The sequence below is a fragment of the Myxocyprinus asiaticus genome, chromosome 1, assembly GCF_019703515.2.
Source record: "Myxocyprinus asiaticus isolate MX2 ecotype Aquarium Trade chromosome 1, UBuf_Myxa_2, whole genome shotgun sequence".
NCBI classification, from domain to species: Eukaryota; Metazoa; Chordata; class Actinopteri; order Cypriniformes; family Catostomidae; genus Myxocyprinus; species Myxocyprinus asiaticus.
This window is the reverse complement of record NC_059344.1, coordinates 63,667,563-63,685,766: the sequence shown is the minus strand read 5'-3', so window position 1 is coordinate 63,685,766 and position 18,204 is coordinate 63,667,563. Positions and strand designations below refer to the sequence as shown.

At 37.3% G+C, this 18,204-nt stretch overlaps 1 protein-coding gene across 3 annotated transcripts in view; it reads right to left on the bottom strand.

Annotated features, from left to right (window-relative positions):
- The window catches only part of piezo1 (piezo-type mechanosensitive ion channel component 1), a 145,740-nt gene that overhangs the window by 2,870 nt on the left and 124,666 nt on the right, over window positions 1–18,204 (bottom strand). For all 3 annotated transcript variants that reach the window (XM_051709121.1, XM_051709112.1, XM_051709131.1), the window contains 14 exons: window positions 16,533–16,688; window positions 14,608–14,866; window positions 13,906–14,094; window positions 11,533–11,851; window positions 10,954–11,071; window positions 10,453–10,600; window positions 9,175–9,389; window positions 8,895–9,053; window positions 8,633–8,780; window positions 7,955–8,143; window positions 7,776–7,868; window positions 2,347–2,516; window positions 1,993–2,115; window positions 896–975 (listed from right to left, as the gene is read on the bottom strand). In XM_051709121.1, coding sequence (XP_051565081.1) covers window positions 896–975; window positions 1,993–2,115; window positions 2,347–2,516; window positions 7,776–7,868; window positions 7,955–8,143; window positions 8,633–8,780; window positions 8,895–9,053; window positions 9,175–9,389; window positions 10,453–10,600; window positions 10,954–11,071; window positions 11,533–11,851; window positions 13,906–14,094; window positions 14,608–14,866; window positions 16,533–16,688 — 2,366 coding nt within the window. The remainder of the gene's footprint in view (window positions 1–895; window positions 976–1,992; window positions 2,116–2,346; window positions 2,517–7,775; window positions 7,869–7,954; window positions 8,144–8,632; window positions 8,781–8,894; window positions 9,054–9,174; window positions 9,390–10,452; window positions 10,601–10,953; window positions 11,072–11,532; window positions 11,852–13,905; window positions 14,095–14,607; window positions 14,867–16,532; window positions 16,689–18,204) is intronic.

The window sequence follows — 18,204 nt, the reverse complement described above, 5'->3', positions numbered from 1 at the left end:
GACCATGGTGTTGGTGTGCTTGACTGGCCAGCAAACTCACCAGACCTGAACCCCATAGAGAATCTATGGGGTATCGTCAAGAGGAAAATGAGAAACAAGAGATCAGAAAATGCAGATGAGCTGAAGGCCACTGTCAAAGAAACCTGGGCTTCCATACCATCTCAGCAGTGCCACAAACTGATCACCTCCATGCCACGCCGAATTGAGGCAGTAATTAAAGCAAAAGGAGCCCCTACCAAGTATTGAGTACATATACAGTAAATGAACATACTTTCCAGAAGGCCAACAATTCACTAAAAATGTTATTTTTATTGGTCTTATGATGTATTCTAATTTTTTGAGATAGTGAATTGGTGGGTTTTTGTTAAATGTGAGCCAAAATCATCACAATTAAAAGAACCAAAGACTTAAACTACATTCAGTCTGTGTGCATTGAATTTATTTAATACACGAGTTTCACAATTTGAGTTGAATTACTGAAATAAATGAACTTTTCCACGACATTCTAATTTATTGAGATGCACCTGTGTATATATATATTATTATGCTTTAACATTTGCATAATTGTTGTCACGTGCATTGGTGAAATGAGCTCACAGGTCTTTGTAAACATTGTCTGAAATCCAGTATTCATTTATTGAATTCAACCATCCATGTTTTCTGACTAATAATCATTTTCTTTCCCTGATATGGTGTCAAAAACTCTGGTCAACTTGTGTAAAAAAAAAAAAAAACTTTTTTTTTTTTTTCCCTTTCAAAAAATCATGAGGTTAGCATACAAAAAAATTACAATATAATTTTTTTTTTAATACCTTTTAGGGATAACAAATGCCAAAAAAAGAATAAAATAAAAGCATATTAAACACTTTATAAAAGATATTAAGCTCCTTTTTACCATCATACAGCTGGTGGACTGGCTTTGCTTCAGCACCGCTGGGTGCTCGAATGTAGTTAGGAAACATCTGCAGCACAAGCCTATAAATACAGAGATGATTAAATCATTTCTAGAGAATTAAACCGAGATGCACTACATGACTAAATCTACTTGAAAACGGACAGTGTAATGAGTTTGGCTATTTTAGTAATTCCACTGACTTGCCAAAAAAACAACAACATAACAACATTAATGCTGTTTACATTTACATTCACTTTTATGCATTTAGCAGATGCTTTTGTCCAAAGCGACTTACGGTATTCATTTTCTTTTGAAAATAATTTTTATCCATTTTTATCAGCTGTGCATTGTTAGGTGTAATATGATTTCAAAGCTTTTTTTGTTTGTTTGTTTACTGCAATCTAATTACATTTTTAGTCAAAAAGTAGTGTAATGAATTTCATTTTAAATACTTGTAATCAGATTAAAGTTACTGACTTTAATTTAAAATTAAGCTGCACATGTATTTAAAAAAATATATTTTTATACTGTATATACAGTTCTGTGAAAAAGTATTTGCCCCCATCCAGATTTTTTCTGTATATCTCATACTAAATCATTAAAAAAATTCATAAGAGTCATGTGTTCGGGAATCAAAATACACAGGAAGCGCTGTGTGTTTTATGCTCTAGACTCAGAGGGGGCTGCTGAAACACGCCGCTAAAAACAGAGTATTTAAGTAAAGTGTTCCATCCGCATCAGCGGAAAATTGCATGTAAGGGAAACATTAACGGAACCAAAAGTCACGAAGACCACACGATTCCGGTATTTTTTAAAGAATGGAACCGGTTCACAGTACCCAACCCTAATGCTATGGATTGCAATGACATGTATCCTATAGAATTCTCAATTTGCTTCAACAGTATGGGGAAAGCCCTTTACTGCTATATGTACAAATCTAGTGGAAAGCCTTCCCAGAAGAGTGGAAGCTGTTGTTGCTGCAAAGGGAGGATCCAACCCCCTAATAATGCCAGTGGTTTTTAAAACGAAGTGCTTAACAAGCACATATGGGTATGGGCCATATTGTATATTAGCTGCAAAAGTTTGTCAAGACTTACACAGGATCCTTGCGACTGCCCACCAGCAGTGAGGCCAGATCTGCTCGAACCGGGTTCCCTGGCGCCAAATTGATGTTGTGTTTGTCGTATGCATGTTCAACTGTCCCACCCTTGCCCAGATCCCTTTCAAACACAAACACACACACAAACCTCATTTACTATTGCAGAACAAGGCTGATAACATTAAAACAATTTTCAACATTTTCAAAGAACATAAACACAACTGAAACTATTTATGCACCTTTAAAACTAACCTGAAATTAAAAGCAAAACACAAAATGAAATCAAAACAAAGACTAGTGCAATACCCCAGTTCCAGAAGCAGGTGTAATGCAGAACCACACTCAGACTGACCTTTGGAAGTTCCAGTCCAGACGTAAGGTCATGTCACTGTTGCCAAGCAGTTCTTTGATTAGTTCCTGTCTGCTCGGAGGACTTATTCTCCACACTGACCCTGAGCTGCCCTCAATGTTGGCTGTGACGATGTCTTCAAAGCTGTACAAGGTAATAAATTGCATGGCCACCTGTGGACAAATCTCAGGTTTAAGGCAATCTGCATTTGGCAGCAAGTGTATACTGTTATACCTTGCAGAGGTGGATTACCCAAGACCGATTTAGCCTAGTTTTAAAATTAACTGGACTCAAAGTAATGCTTTTCAAGGGTGCACACATACAGGACGCATTATTGCGTTCCACTTTCGATATTTTTTAATTGATAGTCTCTACACTAACAATTACTTTTTGATGAGTTGGACATATTTGGCCGTTGTATGGCATTGGTCTTGCTGTTATTCTAGTGCTTCACGACAATTTTTAAAACTTTAAATATTTTTGTGTTAAAATCAGTTTGATATTCATGAAAGAACTGTGACATTTTTGGTTTTTACATTTTGTGGCATTTTATTTAGACAAAATAAAACACTTTATGCAGCACATCGTATTAATGTCGCTTTTAAATCAAGATGAACCAATCAGAACAATTTGGAGGGGTGGGACAAGCATCTAGAGTGTAATGAGAGTTCAAAGCAGAAACGGTAGCATTTGTCAGCTCAATGTCTTCAAAATCAGGGCTGTCAAGCGATTCAAATTTTTGAATCAAATTAACTGCATGATTTGCCAATTAATTAATCAAATTAATTGCATATCATTATTGGCTAAGAAAGGCCTGCAAATAAATATAATTCAATATAAATCATACATAAAATTTCAAATAATTATAAATATAATAAATAGAGCCTATATTAAATAAAATAATTCATATATTCAAATTGAAATATATTGCATTATTGTGACAGACGAGCATTGAACATAGACAATACAAAAAGTGGCTTTAAAATTCAGCCTACAGTCCACAGCAATCCCTTTTGCAATCGAGTTCATCAATTTGTCCTAGACACGTTTCTTTTTTTTCTTTGTTTGATTTTCTCCCCTTTTTCTCCACAATTTGGAATGCCCAATTCCCAATGTGCTCCAAGTCCTCATGGTGGTGTAGTGACTCGCCTCAATCTGGGTGCGGAGGACGAATCTCAGTTGCCTCCACGTCTGAGACCCTCAATCCGCGCATCTTATCACGTGGCTTGTTGAGCATGTTACCGCGGAGACATAGCGCGTATGGAGGCTTCACATTATTCTCCGCGGCATCCACGCACAACTCACCACGCACCCCACCGAGAGCAAGAACCACATTATAGCGACCACGAGGAGGTCACCTCATGCGACTCTACCCTCCCTAGCAACCGGGCCAATTTGGTTGCTTAGGAGACCTGGCTGGAGTCACTCAGCACGCCCTGGATTCGAACTTGTGAACTCCAGGAGTGGTAGTCAGCGTCTTTACTCACTGAGCTACCCAGGCCTCCTCATCTGCGCTATTTCTAATTATCTCTCTATATACAGTACATGTGCATCAGATGGGTGCTAGTGGAGCGTCCCACTGGTTTTTAGGACACTGTGTCAAGTTAAAAGTAGTTGAAACTTATCAAATTTTCTCGAGATGATCACATATACTTCAAGCATGAATTTAATTTCCTCCGATGGTAGAAAAGTACATACTTTTATTACAGAATATACGTACGGGTCAGGGGGCATGATTACCCCTTAAATGCATGGGTGTTTTGCCAATAATTTAATAAATTTAATACATTCCTTAGGTCTGTATTTCTTGGGATGGACCGCACAAAATTTATGCATTAAATTGAAAGCCCTAGTTAAAATCTTAACCTCGTGTGATCCCGCGTCCACATGTGTGGATGTTGTATTTTGGCTTCGCTATACGCAACGCATAATTGAAATTAATTTAAACCAACTGAATACCGTTCACAACACTCACTACACTACACCAGTGGTTCTCAAAATTTTTTATGAACACCCCCTACTTCTTTCCCTAACCCCAAACTCATAATAAAAGTGATATTGTTAATATATTTTACATTTGCCATTTTGAATTTTGAGTTAATTTTTTCATTAATTATTTCTTTTTGTAGTTTTAACAGTGGTATTTGTAATAAGACCATAGTAAACACATGGAAGCATGGATCTTCTTCAATACCATGGTTAGATGTAACATGACTTCTATAAAACAAACTATGGCATTTTTGTAACTATAAAGAGTAGACCTACTCTAAATACATGTAAAAACAATAAATACAAAATATATATAAGTTTATTATATTCCCTCACTCCCTTAATGTAGCCTATGACAAATTTAAAAGAGCTGAAGCAGTGATATGATAATATTTATGATCTATTTCTGCCTAAAGTACAGTTAGTGTTACTATAGTAAATTCAAGGGTGCTGAATTCAAATGGTTTCCATTTCTCGCGTCATGCTTTTCACTGATTCTCGCAAAGCTGTGAGTTTAAGAGCTCGAGCTTTAAGAGATTTGCGCTCGCGCTGCTCTGTCCATTGAGCCGTACCCATCTACAGAGCCATACAGGTGCATTAGCAGAGGTTGTGCTCCACCTGTGTATCTGACACTGCTAAACCAGATACTTCAGATGCATCACTAGATTTCAAAATCAGATAAACCGTGGTACAAATGTGTACCAACCCGTATAATTGAGAACCAACTGATATACTCCAAGTCTGGATAAACGTTTTAATGCAAAGAGGAACTTAACGATAGATTTGATTATTATGACTGATAAACCCCCCCATTTGTAACCTAACCGCCCCCCTCTCTGCTAATTTGCTCTCAGCGCCCCCTGGCATCCTCTGAACGCCCCCTGGGGGTGTGGTACCACCCTCGTTGAGAACCCCTGCTCTACACTGTCATTTATGGGTTAAACTTCTGGCGCACCGAGTCAAGTGACACAACAGCATGACGTTGATTTCCGTGAAGCACTACTAAGGGCACAGCACCAACAAAAGCGCCTCTGGTAAGAAACCTCTATGTTTTTTTAATTGAAACCTGTTTGGTTGTAAAGAGTAGCATCTCTAGTTTCATTTGATATGCCACTTTAAAAAATTCATACATTTGTCGTGCATCAGTGCGCTGATAAACATGATGTCCACATATGTGGAAATTGGGACCTTATTCCCTCAAAAGTTGAAAAAAAGAAAAACATGTTAGTAATTTTTAATAACTTTAAACATTAACACATCTGTAGGTCATTTAGTTTCATTTTAATATACATTTTGTTATATTTTATTTTGTTAACACTGTACAGTACGGTTCTATTCATTAACATTAGTAAATGCATTACTATATTTACACTATATTGCCAAAAGTATTCGCTCATCTGCCTTTAGACGCATATGAACTTAAGTGACATCCCATTCTTAATCCATAGGGTTTAATATGACGTCGGCCCACCCTTTGCAGCTATAACAGCTTCAACTCTTTTGGGAAGGCTTTCCACAAGGTTTAGGAGTGTGTTTATGGGAATTTTTGACCATTCTTCCAGAAGTGCATTTGTGAGGTCAGACACTGATGTTGGACGAGAAGGCCTGGCTCGCAGTCTTCTCTCTAATTCATCCCAAAGGTGCTCTATCGGGTTGAGGTCAGGACTCTGTGCAGGCCAGTCAAGTTCTTCCACACCAAACTCACTCATCCATGTCTTTATGGACCTTGCTTTGTGCACTGGTACGCAGTCATGTTGGAACAGGAAGGGGCCATCCCCAAACTGTTCCCACAAAGTTGGGAGCATGGAATTGTCCAAAATCTCTTGGTATGCTGAAGCATTCAGAGTTCAGTGCTCTAGAGTCCAGTGGCGGCGTGCTTTACATCACTGCAGCCGACACTTTGCATTGCACTTGGTGATGTATGGCTTGGATGCAGCTGCTCGGCCATGGAAACCCATTCCTTGAAGCTCTCTACGCACTGTTCTTGAGCTAAACTGAAGGCCACATGAACTTTGGAGGTCTGTAGCGATTGACTCTGCAGAAAGTTGGCGACCTCTGCGCACTATGCGCCTCAGCATCCGCTGACCCCGCTCTGTCATTTTACGTGGCCTACCACTTCGTGGCTGAGTTGCTGTCATTCCCAATCGCTTCCACTTTGTCATAATACCACTGACAGTTGACTGTGGAATATTTAGTAGCGAGGAAATTTCACGACTGGACTTGTTGCACAGGTGGCATCCTATCACAGTACCACGCTGGAATTCACTGAGCTCCTGAGAGCGGCCCATTCTTTCACAAATGTTTGTAGAAGCAGTCTGCATGCCTAGGTGCTTCATTTTATACACCTGTGGTCATGGAAGTGATTGGAACACCTGAATTCAATTATTTGGATGGGTGAGCGAATACTTTTGGCAATATAGTGTATATATACTGTGCATTTTTACATTGAGAATAAATGTATTCGTACAAAATCTGAAAAATATTGCTTTCAGAGGCTTTATTTGGAGTTAGGATGAAAACAAGGTGCATTTCAAACTGTTCTGAGAACAGAGCATGAAAAAGACAACACACTGAAGGTTAAGTTATTCACTAAATAGGGAGCAAGGGAGCATCCTATAGCTTTCTGTGTAGCTAAGTGCATTCACTCCTAAAATCCGACCTAAAGTTCCGTTTCAGGCTGCAGATGATGTTTGGACCACTCAACATGTTTATCAGACATGGGACAATGGTAATCATAACATAGATTCAGAATTTATAATGCTAAATTTTAATTTAACATGGTTGGCAGTGATTGGATGATGAGGCTGGCCATTACTTTGAATAAGAATGATTTATTCAGCTTTATAGAAAATCAGCTGAAATGTCTGTAACGTCTCAAAAACATGAATAACCAGCATTCCTGGACACATAAACTATTTGATGAAAAAAATATGACTTTCTATAGCTTGGTATTATTTAAAATTTCACAACTTAGTTCCGCTGTCCACATATATATGAATATATATATATATATATTTTGTAGTTTGTTTTTTTTTTGGTGCTACTGGTTACAAATGAAAAAGTCTCAGGAGGTGTCATCTTGTGTGTGCAACCCATAAAAAACAGAATATACTTAAATTTTCCACAAGCCGTTACTTCTCTATTTATAGACCGCAAGCTCATACAGACGTGTTTTTAATGCATGCACACTATAACTACTTAATAATACTCTTTAGTACCGTTTCAACTCCAGACAAGCGCGCAAACCATTCAGACAGATGTGCACAGGTACATGAGGTTACAAAACCTGGACTGCTCTCGGACAGTCCATGCGGTTGATGATGAAATGTACATCCTGTGCACGAGAAGTAGCGGCACGCGGAAACCCAAGTATACTTTAGCCTTAAGTCTTTGTGTGACAGCAGTCATTAGTGAGTGTGATATTAATGTTTGCATCCACTTACGGCATTTTTTCCAAACTGGCTGGTGAGACGATTGTAGTCATGCTCAGTGAAAGGCTGAATGGACTGCTGCTGTACGCTCATCGTAAATAAAGGCTGAGAAAATATATCATATTATCAAAGGATTAATGATCACAAAAATATTGTGATTGTTTTGCATATTATGATTTTTTTTTTTTTACCTCATAACCTCCAAGCTTCACTGTGACTGTGACATCAATAGGATGGTTAACCACGCCTACTACAGATTTAACCAATGAGATGAAGAGCAGAGGGAACCAGATGATGCAAATGAGGAAGACAATGATAAGGCCGCCCATCCCATATTTGACAATCTTCTTTTTCTTTTGTCCTTTTGGCTGAGGATATTTCTAAAAGGAAAGTTTTGGAAAAGGCCAATTATCTTGGATAATGGTAGTAATGCTTTTTTTTTAATCAACAATTATGATTTTAGGTTAAAACAGATATGAATTTATGAGGGAAAGCACACATCTTATGTCCTGCAACTGGCCACCATTTCTTTTATCATGTTTCCATCTTCACCTGTTCGTTTTAAATGGTCCTCCATTGACAAATAAATGTTTAAAAGTACAAATATTCCATGTACTCATAAATGCTGGAAGTATAATAATTATAAAATAATTAGTAAATGGCTATTTAAGATAGCTTTAGACATAGCATTTCACACTGTCCACTTACCAAACGTCTTTCATGTCAACTACCCATAATTAAGATTATTAATGAAGACAATTTTTACATGATGATTGGTCATTTATATTATTATAATCGTATAATTAATTGATCAACATAGACATTGCTGATTATCTGTTGCTGTTATATCGATCTCAGGTAAGGTGTACCTTCTCTGTCTCACGGCTGCATTTGATGATGAAGATATTGGCGTAGATGTCCTCCACACACATCCAGTTGGACAGAGACAGTGTGGTATCGGTCCAAACCCAGTCCATCACTGCTCGAAGCTCCACTAAAAAGGGAACGAGGCGAAACCTGAGGGACAACGAGCAAATGTGTCCAAATAGTGCAATATTCAAAGCTAACGGGTTTCATTGCAAACAATTCTGAACTAAATCTTGAAAAAGGACATTAACAGGAAGCGCTCACCCTTGGAAGAGGAAGAGATTGAGGTGGTTGTATTTCTTGGTGAGGATGTTCCCGAGGATGCGTGTCGGGTAGCCGCAGCGGATCTGATATGCCGACAAGGTGAAGTAGATGCACTTGAAAAAATACCAGAGCTGGGCCACTGAGTTATGACTGAACATCCTGTGAACATAAACGGTACGTATTCTCTTTGAAAATCTCTCAATTGTCTGGAGTGTTTGATCTCAGTTGCAGAGATGGTCTGATACACTAAAGAGACAGACATTCATTTTCAATCCCTCACCTCTCAGTGACAGCCGGAAGGATGAAGAACATCCAGAGGTGGATTCCAAACACCAGTAACACCTGGAAGATGAGCTTTCCCAGGATGCTCTTCCGCAGGTAGAGAGCGCGATCGATGATCATAGTGCTGAACTGAATGAGAAGCATGACCAGAAACGCCTCAGGAACCTGATCTTCAGACAGAGACGAGGCGATATCTGCTGCGGCGGAGTGTTTCTGAGACAGAGAAAACATTTGATAATCAAACCCACCCTGAACAGAGGCAAATGACTTATTTTTGAAATTGTACATTTTAAATCATCCTTTAACAACACTGTTATGAGTCCAGAGTTCATCTCATCCACAGAAATCATTGGACTATAGCAGTGTGCATCATTCAGAGTTGAACTGAGAATCAATTTCAACTCAATTCCTGAATTTGAATGGAGGTAACAAACAGGATATGGAACTGCAAGTTGAATTTGAACATAAGAAAGAAGAAAAATCTGTTTTTAATACTACTTTTCATTTTTCAGTTGAACATATGGGATATTACCAGAAATATTAGATGATATTAATAATCAATGCTTGAAATGCCACCTACAGAAATGTGTATTACATTTATTTCACTTTACTTAAAAATTAAATGTTCACTTTAATGGACTATGGAGAAAGAACACTTGATTTCCCGAAATGCTCTACTTAAAATTCAAAAGCTGAATTATTATTATTTTGTTATATTTTTGAAGTTATCTGAAATAAAGTAAAATAAAATAAATGTGGTGGACAACGTGGCAAAGTAAAAAAAAAATTATTATTATTTTAGTTAGTTTAGACATTTCAGAGAAATGGGTCTAAGAAATGAATGAGAAAAAAAATGTATTGTACTTATCAAGAAACAAATAGGCATAATTAGTCCAAATTAATAATGTCGTTATTTACATCACAAAATGTGTCTTGATGTGTTGGACTGCACTCAAAAAATATTTTTGCCAATTTTTAAGATTTGCGCATTTCAATTTCATAACAAAAGTCCATGAAATTGAATTGAGTAATCTTTAACAAAATTAAATTATTTAAGTTTTATTAATTTAATTTTGTTAAAGATTACTACATTTCAATTTGATGGAATTTTTTGCCAATTGCAAAATTTGTACTTTTTTTTTTCCAACCCTGCAATACAGGATGAGGATTGATTCATTAGGATTGTTTCCAAGTTCTGACAATTCTATACACATTATTTTAGGATTTTTGGATAACAGTACTAAGTATCTTAGTACTAAGGTTCTCAAATGCTCACTCCAAAAGCCCAGAAACCGAAGATGATGATGATGAAATCCACCACATCAGTGAGGAACATAAGAGCATAGACATCAGTCGCTGCTTGATACTCTGCATGAAGAATGTTCTGGAAGAATCCATAAGTCGGCTTATAGACATTCTTCACTCTGCATTGCAAAGATGAAAACATGCAACATGACGGTCAAACCAAAAAATATGCCATTAATTAACATCATGAGTGCAAATTTCACAGCAGAACAACAAAATCATCAGATCACTGCTGGGAACTCCATCTAAAAAACAGCTTTTATGTGGTTTCAAGCTGGTCCAGGGCAGGCTACTCAATCACAGTAGCTGGTTGAAGAGTTAGTGGGGATCTGAGCTGGTAGACCACCTTTGACCAGCCACAAACCATCTACCATGTTTCAAAAACAAGCTTGACCACTTTAAGGGGTAATAACCTGCTTTTTCAGCAGAGTTGGCCCAAAGCAAACAGTAATTCATTCTCAGCATCACTTACACGGATAAGAAAAGGCCTTTGAGTTTTCCATGGATAGCATTTATTAGTCTTTTACTGGTATCCTTTCTGTTCTTGGTCTTGGACTTCCTCTTCTTCTTGGGCTCTTTCTGTGTAGTGTCTGAGACATGATTGTTTATACATGTTAAAAAAATGCTATACATAATAGACTGTGTAACCTTACAGATGTAATTCATGTATTAAAGGGATAGTTTACCAAAAAATGTAAATTCTGTCATCGTTTACACACTCTCATGGTGATCCAAACCTGTATGCTGCTATTTTTCCAGTGGAACACAAATTTGAAATATTTTCATGCAGTTCTCTTCCATAAAACGAAAGTTGCATGGACTATTTTTTTGACGGTGCTTTTAGAAAGTCTTTTTGTCCTTTTTTGGAGCTTGACAGATGTGGTTATTAACTGTTTTTGCATGGAACAGAGCTGTGTGAAGATTCTTCAAAAATGAGTTTTTGTGTTACCCAGAAAAAAATAAAAGCATACAGGTTTGGTACATCATGAGGGTGAGTAAATATTTTTGGGTAAAGTATTCCTTTATTCTCTATAAATATTTTGGTTCAGACCTTTATTTGATGGTTTTGTCTTGCGGAATCGAAGGAAGCGGCTTTTCTTGTGTCTATCCTCCTTCACTGTCTCAGTGTTTTCTGTGGTAATGTGTGTGTGAACGTTGGGCTCTGGGTCAGTGTGTATTTCAGCATCAGTGGGTGTTTCTGTTGATTGTGTGATTGACAGCACTTCTGTGTCTGGCTTCGCCTGCGCTTGGCTGTCCTCTTCATCTGACAGCTGAGAGACCTTCTCGTCTCTGTCGGTCTTGTTCTTGTCTACAGATGAAACAATGCTCTTCTCTTGCAGAGGGCCCTCTTGGTCCCAAAGACCATAACGCTGAGAGACAAAGTCATAAATGTATATCACAATATTTTACAAACCAGCAGCCAAGCCATATCAACAAAGACATGGTGTCTGTTAGAGATAGACCGATAATCGGTTTGATCAATATTTTTTTACCAATATTCACACTTTTTTACTTTAAAAGCCTATTTTTATTCTTTAACTGTTGATACTGTTTGAGATCTTACGGAGTTTCAAAGTCAGTTGGTTAAGGCATTTCTAACTGTTTTCTTCTTTTCCTCTCGACCAATAATCGGTTTGACCGATATATTTTACCGATGTTCACACTTTTCTACTTTAAAAGCCTATTTTTATTCTTTAGCTGCTGATACTGTTTGAGATCTTACTGAGTGTCAGAGTCAGTTGGTTATGGCTTCTCTAACTGTTTTCTTCTTTTCCTCTCGACCAATAATCGGTTTGACTGATATATTTTACCAATATTCCCACTTTTCTACTTTAAAAGCCTATTTTTATTCTTTTGGTACTTATTAAAACTTTTAGTCACACAGTTAATTGGTTGCACCTTTTCTAAATTTTTCTTATAATTATTCATTCATTTTTGTTATTTTTTTCCCCCTTATTTGGCCCTTTTATATGTATTATTTTCTTCAAATTTTAATAATGTGCTTAAATATATGTACAGCCTCTTGTTTTTGAATGTGCTATTTAAATACAGATTGAAGTGACTTAAAGGGATAGTTCACCCAAAAATGAAAATTGTCTCATGATTTACTGACCCTACTGGCATCCCAGATATGTATGACTTTCTTTCTTCTACAGAACACAAATGAAGATTTTTAGAAGAATATTTCAGCACTGTAGGTCCATACAATGCAAGTGAACGAGTGTCAAAATTTTTAAGCTCCACAATCCACATAAAGGGAGGATAAAAGTAATCCATACGACTCCAGTGGTTAAATATATTTGTTCAGACACAATATGACAGGTGTAGGTGAGAAACAGATAAATATTCAAGTCATTTTTTTTATCATAAATTCTTCTCTCTGCCCACTAGGGGGCGATATGCACAAAGAATGTGAATCACCAAAAATAGATGGAGAAAGTGAAGGAAAAAGGACTTAAATATTGATCTGTTTCTCACCCACACCTATCATATTGCTTCAGAAGTTAAGGATTTAACCACCAGTGTCGTCTGGAGTACTGTTATGCTGCCCTTATGTGGATTTTTGAGCTTCAAAATTTTGCCATCCATTCACTTGCATTGCTTGGACCTACACAGCTGAAATATTCTTCTAAAAATCTTAATTTGTGTTTTTCAGAAGAAAGAAAGTCATACACATCTGGGATGGCATGAGGGTGAGTAAATGATGAGATCATTTTCATTTTTGAGTGAACTAACCCTTCAATCGGTTATTGGTTCTTCAGTCTACTGTACTATACCTACAGTTACAATCTACTGAAACTGTCAGGTCTACCGATAAGTGTCGCCATTTGGTGGGTCTATAAAGGATAACAACCAACAGTGCCATTACACCACTGTGCATTCAATAGGAAACAATAGTGTTTACAGGTAAAGTAACTTATTTAATGTGTTGTGTGCATTAATTACTCAGCTTTTTAGTATGTAACAGCCATTCATACTCATGCAAACAAAAATAGATTTTCAAGCATTTACATCACAAAACAATGTTACATAAATACTGTATAATGTCTTTAGAATCATTTTTATTTTTTTTACTTATAGGGATGCAAACTCACGAGAGGTGAAAAAGGTGAGAAAGTCATAGAAGGTGTTCCAAATGTATATTTTAAGATTTGTTTGTGTTTAAAGCTTTATGTTGTATTAAAAGCTTTTTAACTGTTTAAAGTAACCCTTTCAAGTGATTTCAATTAGAAAAATGTATAAAATTTTATCTAACAATTTGGGAAAATTAGCTTCAGAAAAGGTGACTTTAGCTGAAAGGTCAGTGGCTTGCATCCCTGCTTTATACCAGTTAACAGCAATAAGTTTTAACTGGTCATCTAAGCTTGTCACCAGCTATACCAGTTTAGCTAGTCTAGATTTTTAAGCAGGGAAGGTTAAATACCTGGAGTAGTGAGCGGTGGAAGAACAGAGCCAGCAGCTGTAGTAAGTCATAACGGATGTAGTTATCAGTTTTCTCCAGACCGAGGATACGTGGAGGGAAGAAGGGCTTGTCCTCGTTTAACTTCAGCTCATACTCATTGTTCCACGGGAAGAAGCCAAACTGAAACAGGTATTTGACCACAACCATGACCTGTGTGAAAACACATTAGACACACAAGAGGATATTACTGTTCCAAGTGCTGTCATTTATTTGTATCTACGATATTTTATAAAACAAACACACGCACAAAATTCTTTTAAGCGCTCATTATATACAAAAACAGAGGTCCATTTAGATGGTGAAACCCTTCCCTACCTAAAACACCAGGTTACACCAGCATAAGGCAGTCAAAAAAATAAAATAAAATATCGTACATTCCTCTTTATTCTTTTAATACTTTTTTAAACAGTAGATTTTTTACTACAGTTAAAAAAAAAAATAATAATAATAGAAATTTAAAAAATAAAGGTATAAAAACATTAACTTTTTCCTTATCTGAACTATAACAACCGTGTGTCTTATGGAATTAAAACTTGGAAAGCATGCAAAACCACATTCCCACAATCCTAACCATGATACAATGAAATGTTCAGTCTCAGTGTATGCTGTTTGCAAATCACTGAGGGAGTTTCAACACAAAGGCAGTGTCCACACATTTCTCACCTCTGTGTAGACGATGACTGTCATCCAGAACCTCTTCGAGGGTCGAGGCACAGACAGCATGGCCCAGAGAAACACAAGTATCGGCAGCACCAGGGAGATGACAGACGCCGTCACCAGGTTATTCAGCACGATAATGAAATAACAGACCAGCTCAGAGTGAGCCGCTAGCACATTATACAGTGCAAAGAGCAGCTTCAGCAGGCGGTTCTGAGACGAGTAAAACTCACGACTCTGAATCAACTCCTCAACACAGAACGGCCTGAAACACAGTGAATTCACAACAACATTTTATTTTAAGTTGTCTCTTACGGAGCCTGATGAAAATACAGTATGTCTGGATCACATTTCACCCCAAAACCAAAAGAAGAAAATTACATTTGATTTGAGATTACATTCCGGAAAAGAAAATGTCTATTTTAGGACAATTAAGCACATTTACTCTTCCCCAAATTCTCATTAACATAATGTGAAAAAAAAAAGATGATTTATATATACTCAGTGACCACATTATTAGGTACACCTACTTATTCATGCGATTATCTAACCAGCCAATCATGTGGCAGCAGTGTAATGCCTAAAATCATGCAGATACAGGTCATGAGCTTCAGTTAATGTTCATATCAACCATCAGAACGGGGTAAAAATGTGATCTCAGTGATTTGGACTCTGGCATGATTGTTGGTGCCAGATGGGCTGGTTTGAGTATTTCTGTAACTGCTGATCTCCTGGGATTTTCACACACAACAGTCTCTAGAGTTTACTCAGAATGGTGCCAAAAACAAAAAATATCCAGTGAGCGGCAGTTCTGCGGACAGAAACGCCTTGTTGATGAGAGAGTTGGTAGAATGGTCAGACTGGTTCGAGCTGACAGAAAGGCTACGGTAACTCGGATAACCATTCTGTACAATTGAAGTGAGCAGAATAGCATTTCAGAATGCATAACACGTCAAATGTTGAGGAAGATGGGCTACAACAGCAGAAGACAACCTCGGGTTCCACTTCTGTCAGCCAAGAATAAAAAGCTGAGGCTGCAGTGGGCACAGGTTCACCACAACTGGACACTTAAAGACTGGAAAAACATAGCCTGGTCTGATGAATCTTGATTTCTGCTGAGGTACAGAGATGGTGGGCCTACTGCAGCCTCAGCTTTCTGTTCTTGGCTGACAGAAGTGGAACCCGACGTGGTCTTCTGCTGTTGTAGCCCATCCGCCTCAAGGTTCAACATGTTGTGCATTCTGAGATGTTATTCTGCTCACTGCAATTATACAGAGGGGTAATCAGAGTTACCACATCCTTTCTGTCAGCTCGAATGGTCATGCCATGGTCGAAATCACTGAGATCACATTTTTCCCATTCTGATGGTAGATGTGAACATTAACTGATGCCACACGATTGGCTGATTAGATAATCGCATGAATAAGCAGGTGTACTGGTGTACATAATAAAGTGCTCAGTGTATTATGTCGAGTATTTGTACATTGTGGTAGTAGTGTTGTGCTAATTTTAGTTTATGCTGATTTAAAAAAAAAAAGACTTGTGTCTAAACACGATGATTGAAAATTAAGAAAATTCCTGCACACTGCCGTAGCTTGAAAGAAATTCTACATTTATTGAAACAACGACGTTTTGGTCATGTTCCCTTCGTAAGACATTTACTATATTACAGTGATAACAATCTAATAAAAACCTCAAATCTAATGAAAACTACCATGAAAATAATGTCACAATGCCAAAAATATCAATGGTTCTAAAACAGATTTTTTTAATGCAAAATATAATTTTGGTTGATTTTGGGGTGAAATATAACCTGTTTTCGTGGGATTCACACTTTTTAGTGGTGGTATAAGATCATACAGTCATTATAAAAGATGCTGCGATATCTATGCAGCAGATTTGTGTTTCATTTAAAGCATTGCTGTGGTCACCTCTCAGAGAGCAGTTCACTGGCGGTTCTGGAGCGGTGAGGCCGATGGCTGTAGAACGGTTCTGAATCCAGATCTAGTGTGAGTTCAGAAGACAGTGTAGTGCTGCTGAAGTCATGAGACTTTGCAAAACCACTCAGTGGCTCCAACTCAACCACACTGAAAGAAGAATGAGACATCTGGTCACAAAAAGTTTAATAAAATGTTTACATTTTAATATTGAAGCTTTTTATTGCTATTGGCTGCCGATTGACAGAAAAACAAGAGTGAATGCAAATCTCCTTGGGCATACAATTAATCTAGTGAATTTTTGTCTTTTAAAGGGATAGTTCACCCAAAAATGAATGAATTTATTCGCCCTCATGACATCAAGTGTGTACGACTTTCTTTCTTCACCAGAACACATTTGAAGAATATTAGAAAACTATCTTAGCTCAGTAGGTCCTTAAAATGCAAGTGGATGGAGATCCGATTTTTGAAGCTCCAAAAATCACAGACAGTCAGCATAAACGTCATCGATACGACTCCACCAGTTAAATCTTCTAAAGCGACACGATCGCATTTGGTGTGAAAAAGATAAATATTTAAGTACTTTTTTTAACACGCCTCCGGTCAGCAGCGGTACACAAGTGTGACGTAATCACACTGGCATTTGAAATGCGAGAACTGACGCACGTGCGTCACACATGGAAGAGCAGTGCTGAGGAACACTGTACAGTAGCTTGATAGGTTTTGGTTTAGATCTGTATTTGTTTCTTTACTCACAATGGTGCATTTGTGTGCTTTTCCTGGATGTCTCAACCTAGTGGAGAACATGAGATTACCTCTGTATCATGGCAACGTGATTACATCACACGAGACCGCTTGAACTCCACCCTCTCAGTAGCGTTGGATTATAGTTAAAAAGTACTTTTTTTGCACTAAAAGTGATCGTTTCACTTCAGAAGAAATTAATTTAACCGCTGGAGTCACATCGATGACGTTTATGCTGACTGTCTGTGATTTTTGGAGCTTCAAAAGTCAGATCACTATCCACTTGCATTTTAAGGACCTACTGAGCTAAGATATTTTTTAATTTTTCTTCAAATTTAAAATCCCTGTAATAAAATGAAATGATGGGTCAAGATGTCGCACCAGTAAAAGATGAGGATATCCAGATACACATCTGTTAAAGAGCGCAAATTTGTGTACAAACATTTGATAAACATTAAAAAGAGCCGATTCACATACATACCCAAGTGTAACAAGATAAAGCAATAAGCTGCATCGGTTGTAAAGCACATTACATAACCAGATTACTTTTTCAAGACCCAGAGCTCTACACTTATTCAATTTGTTTAGTCACAGTAAAAGAAAAGAAAAAAAGATAGAAAATGTAACGTTACTGTGTCACAACACAACTTATGCATAAGCAGGTGCTGAAAAACTGAATAAAGAATTACTACAGAAATCAGAAAGATAATATATAGGTCTACTTGAGTAATGACAAAGCAACACAATCTCGCCATGACGCAACAGCAGACAACAAAAATGTATTGGTTATGCTTTATAATAATTTTGATTAGGTATTAGCAAACATTATATATTGCTTAACAGATCAGTTCTTGAACATTCAAATATGAATATATAGGGAAGTATATATATAAAGATTCCTGATGCTCTCCCCAGCGATTGA